This window comes from Pan troglodytes, chromosome 11 (genome assembly GCF_028858775.2).
Source record: "Pan troglodytes isolate AG18354 chromosome 11, NHGRI_mPanTro3-v2.0_pri, whole genome shotgun sequence".
In the NCBI taxonomy this organism is placed as follows: Eukaryota; Metazoa; Chordata; class Mammalia; order Primates; family Hominidae; genus Pan; species Pan troglodytes.
Window position 1 is genome coordinate 29,501,419 of NC_072409.2, and position 23,380 is coordinate 29,524,798.

The 23,380-nt window shown below is 39.6% G+C and overlaps 3 protein-coding genes across 8 annotated transcripts in view; 2 read left to right on the forward strand and 1 right to left on the reverse strand.

Moving 5' to 3' along the window:
* CTNNAL1 (catenin alpha like 1) overlaps positions 1-13,385 on the forward strand; it is a 70,976-nt gene extending 57,591 nt beyond the window's left edge. Inside the window, exons 12-20 of one of the 2 annotated variants that reach the window (XR_010148885.1) lie at positions 106-143; positions 3,463-3,513; positions 3,594-3,748; positions 4,090-4,176; positions 7,737-7,785; positions 11,942-11,998; positions 12,144-12,257; positions 12,916-12,999; positions 13,126-13,385. Coding sequence is in view for 1 of the 2 variants with exons in the window: in XM_001143522.7 (XP_001143522.2) it covers positions 106-143; positions 3,463-3,513; positions 3,594-3,748; positions 7,737-7,785; positions 11,942-11,998; positions 12,144-12,257; positions 12,916-12,999; positions 13,126-13,191 (614 nt within the window). In the remaining variant the exon portion in view is untranslated. The remainder of the gene's footprint in view (positions 1-105; positions 144-3,462; positions 3,514-3,593; positions 3,749-4,089; positions 4,177-7,736; positions 7,786-11,941; positions 11,999-12,143; positions 12,258-12,915; positions 13,000-13,125) is intronic. The other variant, XM_001143522.7, reaches the window with a different exon arrangement.
* ABITRAM (actin binding transcription modulator) lies at positions 5,221-21,528 on the reverse strand. Of its 3 annotated transcripts, NM_001251912.4 has the most exons (6): positions 21,356-21,528; positions 20,236-20,287; positions 19,498-19,627; positions 16,676-16,752; positions 16,494-16,563; positions 14,991-16,400 (listed from the first exon to the last, which is right to left on the reverse strand). In NM_001251912.4, the coding sequence occupies exons 1-6, from the start codon at positions 21,432-21,434 to the stop codon at positions 16,263-16,265; spliced, it is 546 nt and encodes a 181-aa protein (NP_001238841.1). In that variant the 5' UTR covers positions 21,435-21,528; the 3' UTR covers positions 14,991-16,262. The 3 variants fall into 3 exon arrangements, with proteins under 3 accessions (XP_054513757.1, XP_063643219.1, NP_001238841.1); XM_063787149.1 differs by lacking the exon at positions 21,356-21,528 and having other exon boundaries at positions 14,340-16,400; positions 19,498-20,096; positions 20,236-20,288; XM_054657782.2 differs by lacking the exons at positions 14,991-16,400; positions 16,494-16,563; positions 16,676-16,752 and adding an exon at positions 5,221-5,458.
* A 272-nt stretch (positions 21,529-21,800) lies between these two features.
* Positions 21,801-23,380, forward strand: part of ELP1 (elongator acetyltransferase complex subunit 1) — a 65,577-nt gene continuing 63,997 nt past the window's right edge. The window contains exon 1 of one of the 3 annotated variants that reach the window (XM_016961393.4): positions 21,801-22,062. The gene's annotated coding sequence lies outside the window, so the exon portion shown is untranslated. The remainder of the gene's footprint in view (positions 22,063-23,380) is intronic. The other 2 variants (XM_009457072.5, XM_016961394.4) reach the window with 2 other exon arrangements.

Here is a 23,380-nt window from a genome sequence, read left to right on the forward strand (position 1 = left end):
TACTAACGTTCCTGTTTGTTTAATTAATACTTTAAAAGTTAAGTATGAATAATAGAAAAATATATTAATAGAAAAAAGTTTTTAAGTTATATGTGTTATTTGTAGGAGAGAAGTATGGCTACCTTTCACTTCCAAAGCCAATGGTAAGTAGAAGAATTATGTACATTGCAGAATGTTTTTATTCAGAATTCAAATTATGCTCTTGCTGCCTGTTGCTGCTCCCCTCTACCACAAATAATTGACATGACAGAAAAAAGTTAGGATATTAATGTTGACTTCAGAGTTGTTATTCTGGGTAGCAATCTAGATGTGGCTTACACTCTGAATATTTGTTTTAGGTTTGGGGGTTTGAGAGAATAGGTAACATAATTTGTGATTAATAAAAAGCCATATCCCAGTAATAGCATCATAAAAATAAATAAATAAGCCATATCTGAGGTCAGAAGTTGTTTTGTTCTTCCAATCTTGGATCTACTTTGAGAAGTCATGTTGGAATCACTTTCAGCAAACTAAGGACTTTCATATGCTTTCTACCTAGATGAAAACATGTCACATGTCATACTTATGGGAAAGAGATACAGAGTGGTATATTAACCAAGTAGTGGTCCCAAGATCCCTTTTGGGGGTCAAAAATATTGGAAATTGTGGGCTGGGCACGGTGTCTTATGCCTGTAATCCCAGCACTTTGGGAGGCCGAGGCGGGTGGATTACCTGAGGTCAGGAGTTTGAGACCAGCCTGGCCAACATGGTGAAACCGTGTCTCTACTAAAAATACAAAAACAAAACAACAACAACAAAAAAAATTAGCCAGGCGTGGTGGCACATGCCTGTAATCCCAGCTACTCGGGAGGGTGAGGCAGGAGAATTGCTTGAGCCTGGGAGATGGAGGTTGCAGTGAGCCAAGATCGTGCCACTGCACTCCAGCCTGGCCAACAGAGTAAGACTGTCTCAAAAAAAAAAATAAATAAAATTACTGATGATTATCAATAGTAACAGTGTGGTGAAGAACAGATGGTGAGTATCAGAAGAGAGAACTTGCAATGAAGAGAGATATTAAAGTCTTAAGTCTGGAGTTTTAGAAATGGTAGTGGGAATGGTCGATGGTGTAGGGGAAGAACAAATGATAAATCAAATCCCCAAATCAAAAAATGGTCCAAACTTAATTAGTGTACTTTTTGAAAAGGGACTGGCATTTAATACTGAAATACAACATTAGGAACTGAATGTAGCTGGTGCAAAAGTGATCATGATACTGCAAATTAATTCTGTGACTTAAAAAAAAAAACAGTTTTTGTGCCTTAAGCTATTGTCAGAACAGTTTGAAAGTACAGATAGCAATTTGTCTATTTTTGTTATTTTAAGCTAACTTAACCCTAACAGATGGTTTTATAGCTAATATCCTACTGGGTTTAAGCAAGTAAGGATAGACTCACTGTTTTTGTAAGTGCTATAATTTAGGGCTACTACAAAATAATTTTTTGAGAATTAGAAAAGGCATCACAAAGCTTTTAACAGGTTGAATGGAACAAAGATTTTATTCAACTGAATAGTATTTTTTATCTTTAGTAACAAATCATTTCAGAGTCATGAACCATTTTCTTAGTTGAGGGATAGCATAGCTAATTATATTCCTAGAAAATTATAGTTCTCTCTTTTAGGAAGTGAAGTTGGAGTCTGGTGCTATTTATATTTAGGGGACTGACGTCTTTTAGCTTTATATAACTGAAACGAATGAATCTGACTGCATTCCAAAATAGTGTCCACTAGATGGCAAGCTTGGTTACATTATTAAGATGGTTTATTTACCTTTTTAGGCAATTCCATTTCAGTCGTCATTAAACTTTAATAATCATTATCATTAGTAAAAGTAAAAATAAAAATCATGAAAATGCAACTAAATTTAAAAGAATAATATAAAGTATAAAATTCTGAATAAAATAAAACCTAAAAACCTTGAGGGTGTTCCTTACTTTCTTAAATGTTTTATCAGTTGCCTTATAGTCAACTAGACCAAGGATGGAGATAAAGATGATGTGACCATTCAAGGAGGAGCCAGAGAGATCATTGGTCATATTTGTTTATTCTCTCTCTCTCTCTCTCTGTCTTTGTCTCTTTCTCTCTGTGTGTGTGCATGTGTGTGTAACAAGAATTCCTTTATTTTTATTTTCTGTCCTTCAACTTCACCTGTTTCTTTAATAGTAAACATCATTAGAAAATCTCAAAAGGGCTATGTTCCATGAGCAGATCTAAACTCCACGAGGCTGTTTTGTTCTGTGGTGAAACTGGTGACAGAATAGTTGGTCAGAAGTAAAAAGTCATGGTAATAAGGGAAATAAAAATATATGTATGAGAAGATCTTTTTCCTTAAAGTATTAGTGATGATTTTTCTTCCTAAGTGTACACATGAGTGTTTTGTTTTATTGTAATTTATACTTTGTGTGCATGTATGTGAATCCATACCCAATGTGTGTTTGTGAGTGTGTATGACTTAAATATATGTTTCCATTGTAAAAAGTTGGCTCCCTGCATCTGCTGGCCCCCTTTTCTCTACAAACCCTAGCTGTTCTGGGACTCCTGCCTCTACCATGGGAGCTTTCACCAGATCTCAGAGTTGGAGGAATCCCCTCTGTGGGCTTTCATCTCCAGAGAACTTCGGAATATATTTTTCAAAGAAATGTTGCTATTGGTGGTGGTGTGATTTGTCCTGGTACTCTATTCTTCAAGTATACAGGCATCAGTGGACTAGTCTGGTCTAACTAGGATGGAATATTTTCTCCCCTTCTAGGGAAAATACACTCTGAGTTCCAGATAGTTTACATGAAAACAAACTTTCTCTTTCAAAAATAGGGAGCCATTGAACATTGGTTCACATATTAAATTCAGAATCCTAAGTATAATCTCTTTATAACTTGGGATATGAGATTAGCAGTTGGGATATCTATGAAGCTAGAGAGTTGAAATTTAGCCTTCCAAGAGCAAATTAGTTAAAGGAATTGAATTCTGGAGTCATAACATAAGGAATGTATAGAAAACTACAGATAGTGGCTAATTTTAATATATCATTTCATAAGAATAATTCAAGCATTATAAGAATCTTGTTGAATGGAGAAGCCAGGGAGGTTTGGGGGACATAATAATTGGACTCCAGGAATACTGCAGAAGTTGTCTTGAGTCCCTGGAAGCCCTTGTGAAAAGAGGAGGGCAGCTGTAAGCACAGAGGCCACAGAGCAGGGAAGGCACTGACTTGCTTTCTCTGGCTCCAGATTTCAAACTAACAACCTGTTCAAAGCTGAACTCACTTACTAGTAGAGTATTTGCAATTGGTAAAATATTCAGTCATTACATACTGAATATTTTAAACTTTTGTTACAAGTACTTTGTTACGCTTTGTATTACTATTGTATTTCCTTACAGTTTAATGTACTGCTTTTTAAGATAATCTTAATCTTTTTATTGTCACAGAAGAATAATGCAAACCTGAAATCATTAAAGCCAGACAAGCCTGACTCTGAGGTAAGACCAATTCCTACATCTAATCTTCCTTTAACATGAATAGTGATAAAGTCGTTGTGATTAAAACGTCTGTTTCGTAGGAGCAAGCCAAGATAGCAAAGCTTGGACTTAAGCTGGGTTTGCTCACCTCTGACGCTGACTGCGAAATTGAGAAGTGGGAAGATCAGGAGAATGAGATTGTTCAATATGGACGGAACATGTCCAGTATGGCCTATTCTCTGTATTTATTTACTAGGTAAATGTAGTTGTATTTTTATTTTTTAAATCAGTATAATGATATCTGGTGTAAAGAAAAAAGTTCCATGTTAAATCATTGATAGGTTAAAGTCGGTATCAAATATATGGTAAAAAGACTAAAAGTAGTTACTATGACAATTTACGTAAGTGAATGCAACAACAAGACACATGTATTTAATTAGGATTTAGATTTAGAAGGGATCTTCTGCTAGGTTTCTGCCCACTCTTTCCATCATTGAAATAATTTTACATCCTGCTTTTTTGTTATCCTGCATATTAATGCCTCTCCCAGCCAGCATCAGTATGTTAAGAAAACATGTCTTTTATGCCTTTATACAGTGATTGACTAGATACAGATGAAGATTGATTAGACACAGATCAAAGAATAGAGCTATGAGGACTATGTCAATAGCGTGCCAAATCTCTGTGAGTCACCATTCATTATGTAGAGAATTCCCCTAACTTTAATGTTATTTGACCTATATTCTCTGTCTTGTTCATATTACAAGACTCTTGATCAAATGCCTTGTTGATGTCAATGTTAGTCATATTTCAGTCTTCCATTTTAGTAATTTATACATAAGGTATAGTAATTCTGCTTAGTTAAAATCAGTTATCTGCTCAATAATCCCTTCTAGAATTTTCTCAAGGAATAACTTCAAGCTTTTCACTTAGTTTCTGAAATCTATCTTTTTCATTTTTGGAAACCTGGGAAATACTTGATATCTCCAGTTTTCTGGCTCCTGTCCTACTCATTCTGATTTTGGAAAGGTTATCCACCGTGGGACACACCTGCAGGTAGCTTCAGTATTCTAGACTGAAGCTCAATTAAAGTAGTGAAGGATCTCTACAACTGTGTGGGATTTGGGACTCAATAAATAGTACCCCCTGCCGGGCATGGTGGCTCACGCCTGTAATCCCAGCACTTTGGAAGGCCGAGGTGGGCGGATCACGAGGTCAGGAGATCGAGACCATCCTGGTTAACACACTGAAACCCGGTGTCTACTTAAAAAAAAAAAAAAAAAAAAAAAAAAAAATTAGCTGGGCGTGGTGGCGGGCGCCTGTAATCCCAGCTACTTGGGAGGCTGAGGCAGGAGAATGGCGTGAAACCGGGAGGTGGAGCTTGGAGTGAGCTGAGATCGCGCCACTTGCACTCCAGCCTGGGTGACAGGGTGAGACTCCATCTCAAAAATAAATAAATAAATAAACAGCACCCCCTTTTCCCACCCAAGTTTTGAACAAAATGAAAAATAAGCAAAAGAATAGGTAGATGGGAGCTGGTAACATTTATATTGATAAAGCTGATATTGGAGAAAGTACTTTATGTCCATAGGCAATTAAGTTTTGAAAAATGATCCCTAGAATTACAAAGTCTTACCTCATAGGGACACAATGTATCTCTATAAAACACATGGAAGACCAGTTATATCTCAAAGGCAGCTTCACTTCCAAGAGAAAAAGGAGAAAAGAAAGGGTTAATGTGTTCAATTTATTTTTGCAAAGTCACCAGAAAGACTGAAAAGATGAGCATCCACCTCCTTTTATGGGATGGGATAGGTAAGGCAGCAGAGAGAAGTGAGGGATGCTGTGCTCGTGAAGATTCCTTCCTATAGAAGGAGGATTAAGAGTGGGGAAGATGCAGTCCCAAGCTTAGAGGCATCATTTTCCTCTTGATGACGTCTTCTACCTTTTCTAGATAGATAATTCTCTGGAAAAAGAAGGCAGAAATGATAGGAGTTAGAAATTTTGCTGCTGTTTAGCTGTCATTTGTCAGTACCTTATCATATTTTCCATCATTGGAGACCATTCCTTTGGTGGTTTCCTTCCATTGTTCTTAACTGTTGTTAGCAAGCTTATCCTGTGATTGAGTCTTCCCAGCATGAATTTTGACCTTTTTAAGTTCATACCTTTTTAAAATCTGATGGCCCAGGCCTCTAAAAGAATGCAAAATGGAACTCCTGTGTTTACCCACAATAAATTTGCACAGACTAACTGAAATAACAAAAATCTCAGCTTTTGGCTGGAATCAAGCTAGTTATTTCCATGGTGATGAAAATCATGCTTTTAAAAAATGTTTTTGACTAATAAGACTTGGGGGAATATATTATTAATGAATATAGTTTGATATGTAAAATATTCCCAAATGAAGGGTTCATCAATAGACTTGCCTGGTTTTTTTTTTTTTTTTTTGAGATGTAGCCTTGCTCTGTCACCCAGGCTGGAGTGCAGTGGCATGATCTCGGCTCACTGCAACCTCTGCCTCCTGAATTCAAGCAATTCTCATGCCTTAGCCTCCCGAGTAGCTGGGATTACAGGCACACATCATGACGCCTGGCTAATTTTTGTATTTCTTTATTTTTTATTTTTTTTGAGACGGAGTCTTGCTCTGTCGCCCAGGCTGGAGTGCAGTGGTGCAATCTCGGCTCACTGCAATTTCCATCTCCCGAGTTCAAGTGATTCTCCTGCCTCAGCCTCCCAAGTAGCTGGGATTACAGTTGTGTGCCACCACGCCCAGCTAATTTTTGTAGTTTTAGTAGAGATGGGATTTCACCATTTTGGCCAGGCTGGTCTCAAATTCCTGACTTCAGGTGATCTGCCCGCCTCAGCCTCCCAAAGTGCTGGGATTACAGGCGTTAGCCACCACACCCGGCCTAATTTTTGTATTTTTAGTAGAGACAGGGTTTCGCTATGTTAGCCAGGATGGTCTCAAACTCCTGACCTCAAGTGATCTGCCCACCTTGGCCTCCCAAAGTGCTGGGATTACAGACATGAGCCACCGCGCTTGGCCAACTTTTTAAAAAAAGATTATAGCATCTCCTTTGATTAGTTTTATTTCAGAATATTTCAGGATGGCATGCTCAGTATTTTTTGTTTCAGTGTCAAAGTTGTAGAGTATCCCATGGACACTGGGAAACATGAGGGGTTGCACTATGAAGGGAAGCTCTGTGGAATAGGACTTCTTCCTAGAATATAGTTATCGGACAGTAGTGATGACATTCCAGAATAGAAAATGGATTTTTCTGTAATAGATAAATACCTTGTAGCAGTTTTCCTGGGCAGATTTATAGCCCTTCCTCAGGTTACTGTTTAAGGTTGTCTTAATAATTTATATGATTTCTTAATGATTTACATGTAATCATTCATATTTCTTAATAATTTAGATATTTAAGATTTTCTAGTGCCTTATAGTTTTTCAATATTTCAAACATACTAGTACCTTATAGTTTTTAATGTGGTTTTTGCTTCATCATTTCATTTGATTTTCACGACGGTTTACTGGAGAACAGGAATGATATGTTCACATCTCCTAAGTGGCAGAACTGGTTGCTACAAGATTCCAGATTTTCTGACTTATCCCTAGTCCATTGCTCTTCTTAATGCATTTGGTTATTCTTATTGTAATTTACTTTTCATTTTTTAGAGTTCTTAATTCTTCTTGGTACTTTTTATCTGCTGTTCCTCAATCTTCTGATGAGAGTGGTAGCACAAGTATTATTATGATTGCTTTACTCACTCAAAATTGAATGTTCAGTGATATGCCTCATCAAGGTTAGATAACTGAGTTACTACCAGAATTGAAATAAGAATTAGAAGTGAAATGTCCTGAGTTTTGGTTTGATCCTCTTTCCATTACGTAACAAAGGCTTTTGGTCAAGACATTATCAAATCTCACATATTTAATTTATGAAGTAAAATGAAAAAGGTTAAAAAGAGAAATGGAACTTAAATATTACTTGTTTGTTTAAAATTTTTTATATTATGAAATTAACATACATGAGGTTTACTTGGGGAAAAATATCTTAATAAATAATTGTTAAATATTAAAGTTGCTTTAAGCATAAAGTTACAATATTATCAGTCTATTCATATTATTCTTCAAAATTTAGGATTTGTTAATACACAAATGCTCTAAAATTTTAACATTATAAAGTCAATTTTCAGGTAATAACTTTTTGTTACCTTCTTAACAATTAATTTTATTTTAGAGGAGAGGGGCCACTGAAAACTTCCCAGGATTTAATTCATCAACTAGAGGTATGCCTTGTTTCCGTTTTATGCTAGTACTTTAATTTCGGGCTAAAAGTGGGTAATAAATGTTTTCCGGATGATTTATTATATCATGTGTATATGCTTACATCTGTACCTACCTGTGTATTACAGAGAGCAGTAGAAAAGTAGAAAGGTAGATGGCTTGCAATGACATTTTGCAAAACTATCCTGACCTCATTGGAAAGAAACTTAAATATTATGAGCATAAAGTAGAATGGGCTTTGTTGGTAGTCAATAGATGCAATAATAAGCTTTAGGTTTACCTAAGTAGGTGAAAATATCCTGTAAGCAGATGCAAATCCAGAGTTCTAGAAAGATTTTTGGCCTCTTCATTATTGAATTGGTTAAAATATATTGATTAAATGAGATAACACATGAGAGAGTATCTGTTAAAATGCTTAAGACTATTATTAGAGGGTATTAAGTACACCTTAGTTTCCTTCTTTCCTTCAGTATTCATGATGATTTAGGGCATTAAAGGAGAGACAGATATGCTAACACCCACTCTTGTGCCATGTGTCTTAACAGGACTCCACATAGGCCCATCTGTAATTCTACTCCCTCTAGTTAGAGGCTTTAGATTGGCAAGTGGGTTGCAAAATTCCTTTTATGTTTTCCCTGATCCCCATGTTAGCCTGTTTGCCTCTCTAGAACCAAGAGCATTCTTGTGTGTAAATTTGAAATTTCTGTCACTTTATCACTCACATAGTCTCCTTTGGCATTCCCATGTACATCTGAGATTTGAAATTTCTATTACTTTAGGCCAGGCGCGGTGGTTCACGCCTGTAATCCCAGCACTTTGGGAGGCCAAGGTGGGTGGATCACGAGGTCAGGAGATCGAGACCATCTTGGCTAACACGGTGGAACCCTGTCTCCACTAAAAATACACAAAATTCACTGGGCGTGGTGGTGGGCACCTGTAGTCCCAGCTACTTGGGAGGCTGAAGCAGGAGAATGGCGTGAACCCTGGAGGCGGAGCTTGCAGTGAGCTGAGATCACGCCACTGCACTCCAGTCTGGGTGACAGAGCAAGACTCCATCTCAAAAAAAAAAAAGAAATTTCTATCACTTTATCACTCATATAGTTTTATTTGGCATTCTGTAGGAAAGGGATTTCAGCTTAAGAGGATGATTGTCAACATAATCAGAAGTATTATAGAAAATGTGTCTTCTGGATTTTTCTATAAAGCAGACTATAAATGAGCTATTTCCCTCAAGATAGTTGAAATTCTGAATTTATTTATTTTTTTCAGTTTGGCCCAAGTCCATTCTGTCATACCGCCCTGTAGGGGTGTTTTACTACAAAAGATCCACTACTTACCTTCTTCCTATGTGAGCTTAGTCATTAAATCAATGTCCAATGAATTGTCTCCAAACTGTGATGAACATAAAATTGCATACTTCATTCAGCAAATATTTATTGAACTTGTGCTATATGTCAGATCTGGGAGAACAGAGCTCTGTGGAGAAAAGTGAACAAAGCAAAGCTCCTGCCCCCATAGAGCTTATGTTCTAATGGCAGAATATAGACAATAAGAATTTAAGCATTCAGTGCACATATGTAAGTACTTGGAGATAAAATCACGTACGACTAGAATACAGAGGTGATAGGGGGGTGGTCAGAAAAGACCTCTCTAAGGAGCCAATGTTTGAATAGAGACAGTAATGAAGTGAGAGTTGGATGGATAAATGTGGGTAGAGGATTTTAGATAGCCAAAACAAGTGCAAAGCCCCGAGGTGCAGGGGTAGGGCTGGGTGTATCAGAAGAGTAAGGAGGCAATTATAGATGGGAGTGAAGTGAGCCAGAAGGAAAGGGGTAAAATATGATGTCTCTGTAGGCCATGGGAAGGACTTTTTTTTTTTTTTTGAGACTTAGTCTCGCTCTGTTGTCAGGCTGGAGTGCAGTGGCACGATCTCGGCTCACTACAGCCTCCGCCTCCCGGGTTCAAGTGATTCTTCTGCCTCAGCCTCCCGAGTAGCTGGGACTACAGGTGTGCGCTACCACGCCCAGCTAATTTTTGTATTTTTAGTAGAGACAGGGTTTCACCATGTTGGCGAGGATGGTCTCGATCTCTTGACCTTGTGATTTGCCCGCCTCAGCCTCCCAAAGTGCTGGGATTACAGGCCTGAGCCACCATGCCCAGCTGATCCTATTATGTTTTAAGTAAGGTTTTTGGCTTGGCCAACAGAGTGAGTGGTAGTGCCATTTTCTGAGACAGGGAACACTGAGGGAGAACCCTAGATTTAGAGGGTGGAAATCGAGCATTTTGTTTTGCACATGTTAAGTACAAAGGTCAGATAGGATATACACTTGGCCCTCCCTATCTGCAGGTTTTGCATCTGCAGATTCAACCAACTATGGATTGAAAATATTCCAAACAGTAAAAACAGTCTGGGCACAATGGCTCACTCCTGTAACCCTAGCACTTTGGGAGACCAAGCTGAGAGGATCACTTGAGTCCAGGAGTTTGAGACCAGCTGGGGCAACATAGTGAGACCTTGTCTCTACAAAAAAAAAAAAACTAGCGGGGCACGGTGGCACACACCTGTAATCCTAGCTACTCAGGCGGCTGAGGCAGGAGGATCGCTTGAGCCTGGGAGGTCAAGGCTGTAGTGAGCTGTGATCACACCACTTCACTTCACTTCACTCTGGACAACAGAGTGAGACCCTGTCTCAAAAAAAAAAAAAAAAAAAAAGGAAGAAAACCAATAAAATATAACAACAGTTAAAAAAAAACAAAATACATTTTAAAAGGTTAGAGTTCCAAGGGAGGGAAAACAATACAGTATAACTGCGATTTACTTAGCATTTACATTAACTTAGGTATTATAATTTAGAGATGAGATGATTTAAAGTATATGGGATGATGTGTGTAGGTTATATGCAAATACTACACTGTTTCATTTAAGGGACTTAAGCATCTACAGATTTTGGTATCCTTGGGGAGGTCTGGGAACCAATCTCCCATGGATACTGAGGGATGACTGTACAAGACTGATGTCAGGATAGTTCAGGAGTGGAGACACAGACCTGGGAGTTACCAGCTTTCAGGTAGTTTTAAAACCATCATACTGTATGAGACAGACATGGATTTTGTCCCCAAGGGGTTTGCAGGCTAGAAGGAAAGAGAAAATTTGCAGAATAGAAAGTGGTAACATGAAGTGATAAGGAACACTTGGGGAAGTGAATCATTTCGTTTGGTTGGAATCTAGATGTAAAGCTTACTGGTTTCCCTTTTAAAGGGAAGGTTGCAAAGTACGATTTGACCTTGAGATCATTTTATCCAGTGATAGCAAGGTGTTAAGCCTTTTGAATAGAGGGTAAAAATTAACCCTGGAATTATTGCCTCCTCCTTCTTAGTATTCTTTAATTTATTATGAAGACCTATTATTTTCATTCACAAACCACTCTCAGATTTTCCCTGTTCTCTCCATTATTACTGATGCCACCTAAAACTAAGCCTTCCTCCCTTTACTCCCCTGGCATCTCACTCTAAAATAGTCTGCAAACCATTTTAACATAATATGCTAAATACTTCTATCTAACCTGTACAACCTTATTTTTCACTCTACTTCTCCATCATCCTGTTCATCTCATTAAATTATAGAATTCATGGTACATGGTGAATAGTGAAAATTAATCTGAAAAAAAGTAGCAACAAAAACCAACCACCTGGATTGGTTCTCTCAAATGTCTGGTTATGGAATATGTATGGGTGACAAATTTTGTCTTGCCTAGATGGAATTGGGAAGGTCCTAACCCTTTTGACCTCATGCTTGAAAATTCATCATCCTTTTATAATTGAGCATATTTGAGATGAGCTCTAGGTCCCTTGCATAATCTAGACATAATTTGTGTGGCTGAATATCACAGGTCTGTGTGACCCTCCAGAATAATTGGAGGTCTGGTGTGGAGAAGCCTCTCCAGGGATGGATTCTGCATCTGGTCTGTGGAAACTCCTTCTGAAAACAGTTAAACCCTGTGCATTCCTGGTACTGGAAAAAGTTTAGGAGTTCCTGACAGACTTTTTATATCTAGGCTTTATTTTTAAAATTCTACGTAAAAATTATTAGTAAGTATATTTCTTACCAACTATCCATAGACATCAGTCTAAAATAGTGGTGTTTTCTCTTTCTACCAGGTTTTTGCTGCAGAGGGTTTAAAGCTTACTGCCAGTGTTCAAGCTTTTTCAAAACAGGTAACACATGTCTACCTACCTGGAGCTGGGGGTGGTATTATGTATAACCTACTTTGGGGGTATAATATCAATGTATAAAGGTGTTTAAGGTATTAAAGATGGAGTTTTGTTGCGGGCTGTTATAACTTGTTAAATTACATTTCAGCTGAAAGACGACGACAAGCTTATGCTTCTCCTGGAAATAAACAAGCTAATTCCTCTATGCCACCAGCTCCAGACAGTAACTAAGACTTCTTTGCAGAATAAAGTATTTCTAAAGGTAAAAGAGACATATGAAAAACTTTCACACATCTATCTTTATCTGGTTAAAGCCCCCTTTTCTTCAAATAAACTGTTAGTACCCACAGAAGGGCAATTTATTTCCTTTTTTCATGCCTTGTCTACAAGAATCATTTATTATCTACTCTCATAACTGACCCTAGAGAGTAGCAGATTCACCAAATAAAGTAGTTTTTTGGACATCATTAATTCCATAGCACTGAACAGCTACCCTTCAATTCTGAAGTCATTACCTCTGCAACTAGGACACAGGTGCCTCCGAGTCTGGTCTCCTATAATTTGTCTGAGAGAATATGGGTTTGTGCCCACAAAATAGAGTGCAAGGAATTGCAAAGGATGGGATTTAATTCCACTATTTGGAGTGTTTTGAGAAGCCCCTAAACAGCCTGCAGTAGAATGATTAATTTTCCACCCACTCTTTCTGCTGGGGTTCCATGAGATAGACATGAAATCTAGGCAGCGACCCCTGCACCTGTGTCCTGGGGCTTTGAGTCAGCTCATGTGCCTAAATCCATATCTCTTTCAAGATCCCTTAGATTTCCATATGGAGAAATTTTATCATGTTAAAACTAAATAAATGGTAAGGTCTTTTAAGTACTACTTTTAGAATATCATTTGCATGCTTTTTGTCATTGTAGGTTGACAAGTGTATTACGAAGACAAGATCCATGATGGCTCTCTTAGTCCAACTTCTTTCACTTTGTTATAAACTGCTGAAGAAGGTGAGGTAGCTTTTCTATTTTAGACTCATACTTTAAAAAATGGTTTAAAAGAAAATAGTTACTACTTAATTTTGTAATTTTTTTTTCAGAGTGAAACCAGATACTAATTGTCTTAACTCTTTCCAGCTTCAGATGGAAAATAACAGATGGGTCTCAGTTACAAACAAGGACACTATGGATGGTAAAACTTGAGAAGCTTTTGGGGTCAGATCTCTGGAACATCATGTGATGAAGCTGACATTTTTAAAAATCAAATGATCCTTTATCTTTTCAGAAATTCATCAATTTTATAAAGAAAACAATATTGAAATTTTGCTCTATTTTCTGATCATGAAACTGATCGTAAAGCTTTTTGACAACTAATAAATGTCTTGGTAATTGCTAGATTCTAATTGTAGTGTGATTTTTAAAATGGAACATTGCACTAATGTTCTTTAAAAGTCAAACCAAATATGCCAACTGTCTTAAGGACAATTTAATCCACAAGAAGCTATTTTGAATATGTGCTCGCCTTTGGCATATTTTACCTTAACTGTTTTCTTTCTTTATCATCCAGATCACTAATGTCAGCAGCAAACATACAGTAGTCTGGGTGAATGCAGGGTTTTCCTTAAACCTGTGGACTCTTCAATCCCTCTGTTTACCAAGTTTGACAAAAATCCCCTTGATGACCCTGTCCCAGATTATCCATGCCAGCCGCAACTTTGTTCCCTAATAAGCATTTTGTACAGCAAGGGTGGGTCTGCTGTGCTGTGTATGTCCCTCACCTACTCCCAAAAGTAAGGTAATGGAACTCCACAGAATCCTGGAACACCTCCTGGAGAGTATGAGATGGGTTTTTGGTTCTAGTTCTAGCATAGCTGGCCAGTCTGCCCTGAATATTAGCTGGGATTCTAAGCCTATCTTATAGACTTAAAAGATATTTTGAACTTTCTCAGTATTTATTGATGGAATGGAAGATAAAGACAGAATAAGGCAGCCAAGAATCTATTTAAATTCTGAATATCACACAATTGAAATGTTCACTTTAAAACAAAAAACATCTTTCTTTAGTCTTTTTAATTTAGGAGTTTAAAGCTTTTCTTGTTTTTGTGGGTGGGGTCATGATTCAAGGATCTGGTTTATAGGTTTTCTCCTTATAATATAGTATGGCCAACTTTGTGTTAGACTCCAGTCATAGTATTTGTATCTTAATGCTTTGACATTCATTTTGAAATCTAACAGGGCATGTCAGTTATCAAATGGCAGTAGATAATATAAGCTTATCTGATGATCTTTATCTGGGTCAGCCACCACAATCAGTATTCACAAAAGATCCGGAAGAACCACAGTAATGCCAATTGACCACAGCTAGTCAATATTTTATTGAGGAAAATTTTCACTGTAGTCCTTCGGGAGAAAATGTGCTGCACTCAGCTCTGTTAATAACCTTTTTAAAATCTTTCCTTAAACAGTCAAAATCATTAAGCATGATTTTTATGCTCTGAAACCAAAGTATTCTTTTAAATTACAGTAGAAGTAATGGGAGAATGATGTGAGGTAATGTTATATGTAAAATGTTATACACAATTCTTTTACTATGTTTACTGTCTTAGTTTTATGACGCCTTCAAGAGTCATTGTGCTACTTAAAGTGAGGATCTGCTGGTTTGTTTATATTTTCAGCTAATAGCACCATCATGGAGGTGTTTATCCACTTACTACACGTATCATGTCTGGGGGGTATATTTAGGGGGATAGTCATGCTGGCACTCAGATTACAAGTTTTTCCTATGAACCAAAATGTTGTTTTATTTACAAAATAAGTATTATTTTGTAAATAATTAAAACTTAAAAATTCCAACCCCCACTTGTACTTTCATTAGATAATATTTTTGCACACCTGAAAAAATACTGTTCTCTAGTGAAAGAGCAAGTGGGGGTTGGGAAGGGGTAACTTATGACTTCAACAGCATAAGAGGATAGATAACCAATGGAATTAATATAGAATGATTTCTTCTGTATAAAAGTATATTTTATTTAAAAACAGTGATATTGAAATGTATGTTATAGCCCTTACAGAAAAATAACACGTTTTATAGTCCTTTTATTTGAAATTCAGTGTAAATCACTCTTAAACTATAAATTCACAGTTGTTGGAGGTTTTTTTTTACTTTAAATGATGTGAAAGCATTTGTTCCATTCAAAGGCCTCTATGCCTTTGAATGACATATTCTCAGTAACTTCTTTGCTGGTAACTAGAGTATGTGAGACTGAGTAACTATAATGTGCATATTTCAAGAATTAGCTTCCCACTGCATTGTAACACATTTCTTAGGAAAGCCTTTGTATTTTTCATAGCCTTTTCACATATCCCTCATTTAAGAAGTCACAGTGTTGCAGTTTTACTTTGTTTCAGAGGGGAAGGCCATCTTGTTGGCATAAGGGGGACAGAAGATATGATATACTCTACACTCCGGCCTCTTCCCTACAACCTAAAAGGGAGAGGAGTTGAGGCAGATGGGCCAGGACTAGGCTTTTTGGTAGGCACATTATAGGAGACTGGGTAAGAAAGGCGGGTTAGGTTTTTTTAAACTTCAAACTGTTAGGAAAATGAGGCAAAAGCAATAACCATACCATATGTTCAAACAGAAGTAGGTTAAAATGTAGTAGTTATCCCTTGGTTTACATAGGGGATTGGTTCCAGGAACTTCCACATATACCCAAATCCATATGTGAGAACTCAAGTCCTGCAGTTGGCCCTTTGGAACCTGAGTATATGAACCTGCTCTATAAGTGGGTTTCGTGTTTGGTTAATGATATATTTTTGACTCGTTTATAGTTGAAAACAGTCCGTGCATAAGTGGACCCTCGCAGTTCAAACCCATGTTGCTCAAGGGTCAAATATATTTACTTCTGGATTATGGGATGATGGGTAAATTATTTTTACTTGGCTACTTAAAACTTCTCTGTATTTTCTAAATCTTCTTCAAAGAGCTTTGTTTGGTTTTAATCAGAAAAACATGCCTTGCATGCCAGTTGTTAGAGAGATGCAAGAGAACAGGGTGAGTACATAGGCAGGCCAGATCTGGCAGGCTGTAGACAAATGGGAACCAAGGCTCATTATGAAGACAGAGAGGGAAAACTAAGTGAAGCACTAGGCCTCCCCTGCATATGGCTGGCTGTTAGGTATGCTTTACATATACTGGTTCTTCTCCTTTAGTACCCTGATGGTTTAGGCCAGGTAACAAGAATCCCACTTTGCTTTTTGTTCCATGTCAATCCTCATGACGTAGCTGTTGTGGAATTAATGCGTTTCACCATGACTTCTTCATATTGTTTTTGTGTCAGTAACCCTTCTGTTACGCTTTTACTTTCTTCAAATTTGGGCAACACAACTGCAATGTAGCCTTCAGTAGATGGCTGGAAAGGAAAGAATATTTAGTACTGTCAAATGGTGAAAAAAATCCAATAAAAGGTATGTGGATGAGATCATATTTTTTCTCTCTCTTTTACCTTTTCTTGAAGAATAGATGGCTTATGGAGGATGTTTTCATTCACTTCCATCAAACGTCCTCTAACACAACTATTAAGAAAATTTAAGATTTCAGCATGTTTACTTAGTTAAAAAAAATTGTTTCTAAGAAAAAAAATTACCTCCCTTTGGTCTCCTAAATGGTGGCTAAAAAGTTACTCACCTAGACACAGTATATTCTTCACCATCTGAGCAGTAAATCTTACAGAGAGGTGCAAGCTCTGTTAGAAACTGTGCCCCCTGTGTAATGAGACGGAAGAAGTAATCAGTTGATGGACATTTCCACTTTCCTTTGAGAAGTAGCCCTTAGGTGTATAACAGGATGTATTCCTGGAACTGGTGTTTTAAATCAGTTACTTCAGTATATAAAAACCATTCATTAATTTCAGAACCTATATGAATATAAGTACCTACTGTGTGCCAGGTGCCATCCTAGGTCTAGGGAAAAAAGCTAAGACACATGATAAATGGGAATTTACAGACTGATAATATATTTTATCAACTGTAAATGCGAAAGCTACATATAACCAGGTATAAAGATTTCAGAAGTGTGGGAAAATCCATCAACAAGAAATAATATAAAATTCAACATGACACAGTATGACAGCAATATTGTATAAAGTTAGTTTCATTAAGATTTCTACCTCATTTTAATATTAGAACTTAATAGATAAAGGAACTTATTTACCAGGGTCAATCACTAAGACTTTTTGACGAAGGGATATTGTTGTTTTTTCCCCCCGCTTTGTAAATCCCCAGTGTGTTAGTAAGGGATATTTTTTCTAGTTAAGAAAAACAAAAACAAAAACATGCACTTTGAGGAAAATGTGGAAAACAAAAGTCTTAAGCAGCAAAATAAAAATAATTGACCCATGAGTCAATACTACATTTTGATGTGTATGTGTTTGAATGTCATGGCATGGTTATTGTTTCATGTACTCCACTAGATGGATATACCTGGGGAGGCTCTCACAAGTATCTACAGGGAGGCTCATGAGAGCCAGTGCAGGCATGTTTCATGTGTTGCCCTCCTTTCTCCCATGAATTTTTCCTGTAGTGGACATAGGCATTTCAGGTTAAGATGCTATTCTTTATGACCCCTTTATTTACCACTCAAAACATTTTTAGATGGCATTCAGATATTACTATATTGGCTTCACTCCTCCGCACGTGGGTTCTTCATTTTAAAATACTAGAGTCATTGTGACTCTCTGCTTTTGGAAGGAAGGGGAAGGCTTGTGTTAAAAGAGCAGACACAAAAGAGCTAGGTCTGTGCCAAAACAGCGGAAATGTTTTGATGCCTTTTTGTCACCTCCTTTGGGAGAATGATTGGCAGTTCTGAGATCCAGTGAAAACTTACCTGTAGTGGGTTCAATATGCAGGTCCCTCTCTGTTCTTCACTTGTAACAGGAGTGTTACTTTTTTTTTTTTTTTTTTTTGAGACAGGATCTTGTTCTGTCATCCAGGCTGGAGTGCAGTGGTGCCATCATGGCTCACTGCAGCCTTGACTCCTGTGCTCAAGCAATCCTCTTACCTCAGCCTCCTGGGTAACTGGGACTATAGGCACATGCCACCATGCCCAGCTAATTAAAAAAAAAATTTTTTTTTTTTTTGGTAGAAATGAGGTCTTGTTATGTTGCCTAGGTTTGTCACAAATTCCTGGCCTCAAGTGATCTTCCCGCCTCGGCTTCCCAAAGTGCTGGGATTATAGGCATGAGCAACTGTACCTGCCTTAAGTGTTACTATTTTGGACAGAGATTTATCATTGAAACTTCAGAAGTCTTAAGTGTTATTGTAACTTGTAGACTATCGTTTAAGAGAGGTGCATGCTTTTCTAAGTCCACTAGTTTCTTGAGTGAGGAAAAATCAATAATTGTAAGGCACATTATTAGGGGACTTCAGGCCTACAAAGGGGGGTTTGAATAAGGGTCTCCTAGAATAGTGAGAGCAATTAGCAGAAACTCTTAGTATGAACTCAGTAAATGAAGGACTTAAATCATCCACAGAAACTTTCCCAACCAGTGGGTTTGTTAAGACATTTTAACATGTCACTAAATTCTCCTTGGCATGATACTCTTTTAATAATCTGTCCATTTTGCCTAGAGTTACAGAGGGTAGAGATAGCATTCTATATAACCAAGTGTTGTGTGCAGGTACAGGGGGTGGGTAGATGAGTATTACATTGACAATGCTTTAGGAATGGAAAAACAGTAAGGAGCAAATATATTTTCTCGTATTCATGTTTTTGTTTTTGTTTTTTTGAGACGGAGTCTTGCTCTGCCGCTCAGGCTGGAGTGCAGTGGTGCGATCTCAGCTCACTGCAACCTCCGCCTCCCAGGTTCAAGCCATTCTCTTGCCTCAGCCTCCCGAGTGGCTGGGATTACAGGTGCCCACTACCGTGCCTGGCTAATTTTTGCATTTTTATAGAGATGGGGTTTCACCCCGTTGGCCAGGCTAGTCTCAAACTCCTGACCTCATGATCCACCCACCTTGGTCTCCCAAAGTGCTGAGATTACAGGCGTGAGCCACTGTGACCGGCCCATGTTTTTCTTTTTTTTTTTTTCTAACTCCCTTGGGAATTTTTTTTCTGTTTAATTTACATGTGGAAATATATGGTAAAGAAGAGTTAGTCACCTAAATTTTACAGAACTCGACATACTAGTTTAATACAACTAGAAGGGACAAAATATCTTGTTATATTGCTATTAGAGTTCTCCTTTCAAAGGCCTGCCTTCCCCCTCCTCCATCCTGGGCATTATAGGGATAGTAGCACAGAACCTAATATAACAGATACTACACCTCCTGAGATACCTAATTTGGGGGAGCTGAGAATTTCTTTAGGTGAAAGTATACTTAAAATTAGCACCTCAAACTGCTAGAGAAGTATGCTAAGCATATGCTACTGGATTCTAAGGTTCATTGGATCTGTCATTACCACGAATATAGAGGATGTAAGTAGATAATCACAGAATTACAGGAACATACCCGCTTAAATTTCCCAGAGACCTTGTTCTGAAGTCTGCTACAGTTGGTACTGATCTGATAGGAAATGCTTTTAATTGTTTTTCCACTTTGAAGAACTGGATGAGATTCTGCCAATGTGATGACACATATTCTACAAGGAGAAAAAGTTGATCCTGTGTGATTGCTTGGAATAATTTTTCCTCCCATAACTCCTATTGGAACAAGAATGTATGAACTGGTATTTGTTTAGTCAAACTACCATCTTCCCCCTTTTTCCTTTGGCTACTATTGGGGCATAACTGTAGAATAGAGAATACAATAATAAAAGAGAAAACAAGATTGAATTGCTTTCCCAGGAAAGGGAAGAGTACCAGAGGTCTTTAGGTAGGTAGCACTGGGGTAGAAGACAAAGAAATAAGGCATGCCTGTGTATACGAGATACCATATATGTCTCTACCGTAGCCCTTTCTGTGGGCTCTGAACAGTTCAGTAGTTGGGCACAGACTGGCCACTTCAGATAGCAGCTGATGATGTGGTCCTCCATTTGGATGTTTGAGTGATCAAATTTATATGTTCAGAGTGGCTAGGCACTGGAATACTCATTCTTGCCAAACAAACTCCTATAATAATACCATTTCAACACAGTAGAAGATAATTAATGCATGTTTGTTTAGTGAACATTTGTTCAATCCAAGACCACAAGGCTACAATACCAGGAAAAAAATTTTTTTGATAATTTAAAATTCCCAATTTGCTTACCGGTTAGAGTGCTGTAGTATACAGTGGTCCTCACAAAATTTTCCTTTGACATCTAGAAGAATACATGAGTCTGTTGGTGGCTGAAATCAATATTTACTACCACTATGTGGTACTTTCTTTGGGTCATATAGTTGATAATGAAGACTGGACACATACATGCTGCATGCTGATCACGGGTATCCCTTCATTACTCAAAAAGACATACCTAAAGGTTTCCTAGAAAGTATTTAAAGAGATCTGGCCCAGACAGAATAATTTATTCAACATTAAGGTAATTAACTCCTTGCTCCATCTTACTTTACGCTCACTTCAAAATGAGTACACGTAGTATTTTTGCTAGGAAAATGCAATTAGCATCCCATTCTTTATGATATATATTTTTTGTTGGTGGTTTCCAGGACTGTCCTGATGTTGGTGCAAGTCCGACATTCTGGGAAACCCCTCAGTCATGGGTGAACTAGGACAGGTTGGTCACCCTATGTTTGGCCAACAGAAAATATGCTACAATATATATTTTTTAAACTGAGTATAACCATTATCACTGAATGAAAGGAAGAAAGGAGAGTCCCCAACGATGCTCCCGCCACTGGTGCTGCTTACACAAAACAGTACAAAAAGAAACCTACTTCTAAGTGGCAGATGGCGTCTCTTAAGGTAAATGTATAGATTCTTCTTTCTAAATGTCTCTAATCTAACCCACCCTCTTCTCGCCATCCCTACTGCCTCTACCTTAGTTTCGATCTGATCATTTAAATAATTTTATGTATCGCTACTCCCTGTGAGAGTGAGCCCCTCAATCCCTCCAGGCACTTAAGGACTGTTGCAACCTAGCCCTCGGCCTACCTTTGGGGCCTCCGTTTAGAGTACTCATCTTACCGCGAGCAACACCCTAGAGCTCGCACTGCAATCGCCGGCCCCAGAATGCGCCCTGAAGTATTTCAGGCCACCAGGTCTTTGCAAATGCCATTCCCTGGGGCTAGACGGAACACAGAAGTCCAGTGCCTTCTGACGTGGGGAGGGAGAGCCAGTGAGAGCGCGCGTGGCTTATGATCTGTCAACATAGTCTCCACAGCATTAGGCCAGTGCGGCCAAGGAGGGATCAACATCACTCCGCACTTACCCGGTTTGTACCAGCGAGTGAAGTATCGATCCACGAGCGAAGGCACCACCGGCTCCGCGGCTTCGGGCTCGGTAGCCATGGCGACCTCCGGCGCCGCCACCCCCGCCCTCCGGGACCCCAGCGCTTCCTCCGCGCAGCCCGGACTGGGCGTGCTCTTCCGGCGCACAGCGCGTGTCGTACGCACGCGCGCTGCTCTCAGCTCTGCAGGTTCCACCCCCCCCTCCCCGTCGCCCCCACCAATTACTGTGCTTTGGGGTTCGACATCAAAACAGAGATCAAATACAAAAGTGTGGGCAGATGGGCAAGAGGGCAGAGGGACAGGGGACGCGGCCAATGTAGCTCCTCTACCTCTACGGTGCCAGGCCTACAAAGAAGGCCGGCCGCCGTAAGTGACCAGAAGCGGGCTCGGCCTCGCCCCCTCCGCCTGGTGACGTCACTCCCGCGCCGCACTCCCGGCGCTGGGCCTGCCTAGTTGACGCACCCATTGCGCCGCTGGCTTCTTTGCAGCGCTTCAGCGTTTTCCCCTGGAGGGCGCCTCCATCCTTGGAGGCCTAGTGCCGTCGGTGAGAGAGCGGGAGCCGCGGACAGAGACGCGTGCGCAATTCGGAGCCGACTCTGGGTGCGGACTGTGGGAGCGGACTCTGGGTAGCCGGCTGCGCGTGGCTGGGGAGGCGAGGCCGGACGCACCTCTGTTTGGGGGTCCTCAGGTAAGCGATCCATCCAGGGTAGGGGCACGGGAGTGGACCCCTCCGCCGGCGGTGTCCGGGTGAAGGAGACCCGGAGCCTCCTCTGCCTGCTGCGGGCCGGGGACTGGAGTGCGAGCTGCACCACCTCTTTCCTAGAACCTTAAATTCTTTTTGCAGCCTTGCCACCTGCTCCATCGGGGGCGCTGGGAGGCGCGACAGCCCAGGGATGCCTGCTGCCCCTCCAGCCGGACTTAACCCAGCCTCTTGATTGCTTGCAGGGGGTTGATAATAACGCTGAAAGCGAGATTATTAATTCACGATGGGAGGCGGCGGTTAATAGAGGCTCGGGTGCTGTGGTGCGGGTCCTTTCTCGCGTGTGAGACTTTTTCGTGGAGGTGGTGTCCTCTGTGCTTCTCCATCTAACGTGGTGTTTTACGTGGCTTTCTCTCCCGTTAACGATGATCTCCGTGGAGACAGTGGCTGAGTAATCTTCAGATCCCAGTACTTAGCAAGTGCTCAGTCGGTGTTGGATGTAGGCCACAAACCGGATCGTAAAGAATTCAACTGTATATTGACAGCCACGGAACTAATCAATGAATAGATCCGTATGAAGAGTAAGCAAAAAGGCAGCAAAGACAATTTTTCAGCTTGGGAACATAGAGTAGAAATGGCCTGTCCCCAAATAGTGGGAACTGTCATTTGGGGGAAGAATAGCAAGTTCTTTGCTTTCCAGGTCGCATTTGATGTGCATGTGAGACATGCTTGTGATTCTATCAGGAGGTTGAAAATGTGGGTTTAGTGGTAAGTTTGGGCTAATTCGGTCAGGGCTAGGCATTTAGGCCTAATAAGCATATTCGTGATCTACCTGGTATATGTAATCATGCATGTGATGTCTAGCCAAGAGGTGGATAGTCGAAGGGGCAAGGGAAGAAAATGAAGCAGTTATCAGGTAATTAAGAGAGAATCCACGATTGACCTTTGGTGTGGAGGGATCTTTAGCACATTTAAGAACTGCGAAGAGTTTGAATCAGTGGAGGCAGGAAGGTTGGAGGTTGCAGATGTCCAAGAAAGAGTACTAATAGGCCTAGGTCCTGTGGCAATATGGAGGATATTCCTTTCCTAGCCTGGAAAGAAGTGGAGGGAAGTCTTCCTCCGAGAAGGTAAGGGAATAAGGCTGATGGGTGTGAAATTTCAGAGAAACTAGTTTTGAGGCGTTTTTATGATGTTTAAAGATGAAAAACGCGGCCAGGCACGGTGGCTCACGCCTGTAATCCCAGCACTTTGGGAGGCAGAGGCGGGTGGATCACTTGAGGTCAGGAGTTCAAGAACAGCCTGGCCA

Coding starts and splice junctions, on each gene's coding strand:
- ABITRAM (NM_001251912.4), bottom strand. CDS start 21,434: ATGGCTACCGAGCCCGAAGCCGCGGAGCCGGTGGTGCCTTCGCTCGTG. Junction 16,753..19,497: donor TCTCTGGGAAATTTAAGCGG/GTATGTTCCTGT, acceptor CTCATTACACAG/GGGGCACAGTTTCTAACAGA. Junction 16,564..16,675: donor GAAGAATATACTGTGTCTAG/GTGAGTAACTTT, acceptor TTTTCTTAATAG/TTGTGTTAGAGGACGTTTGA.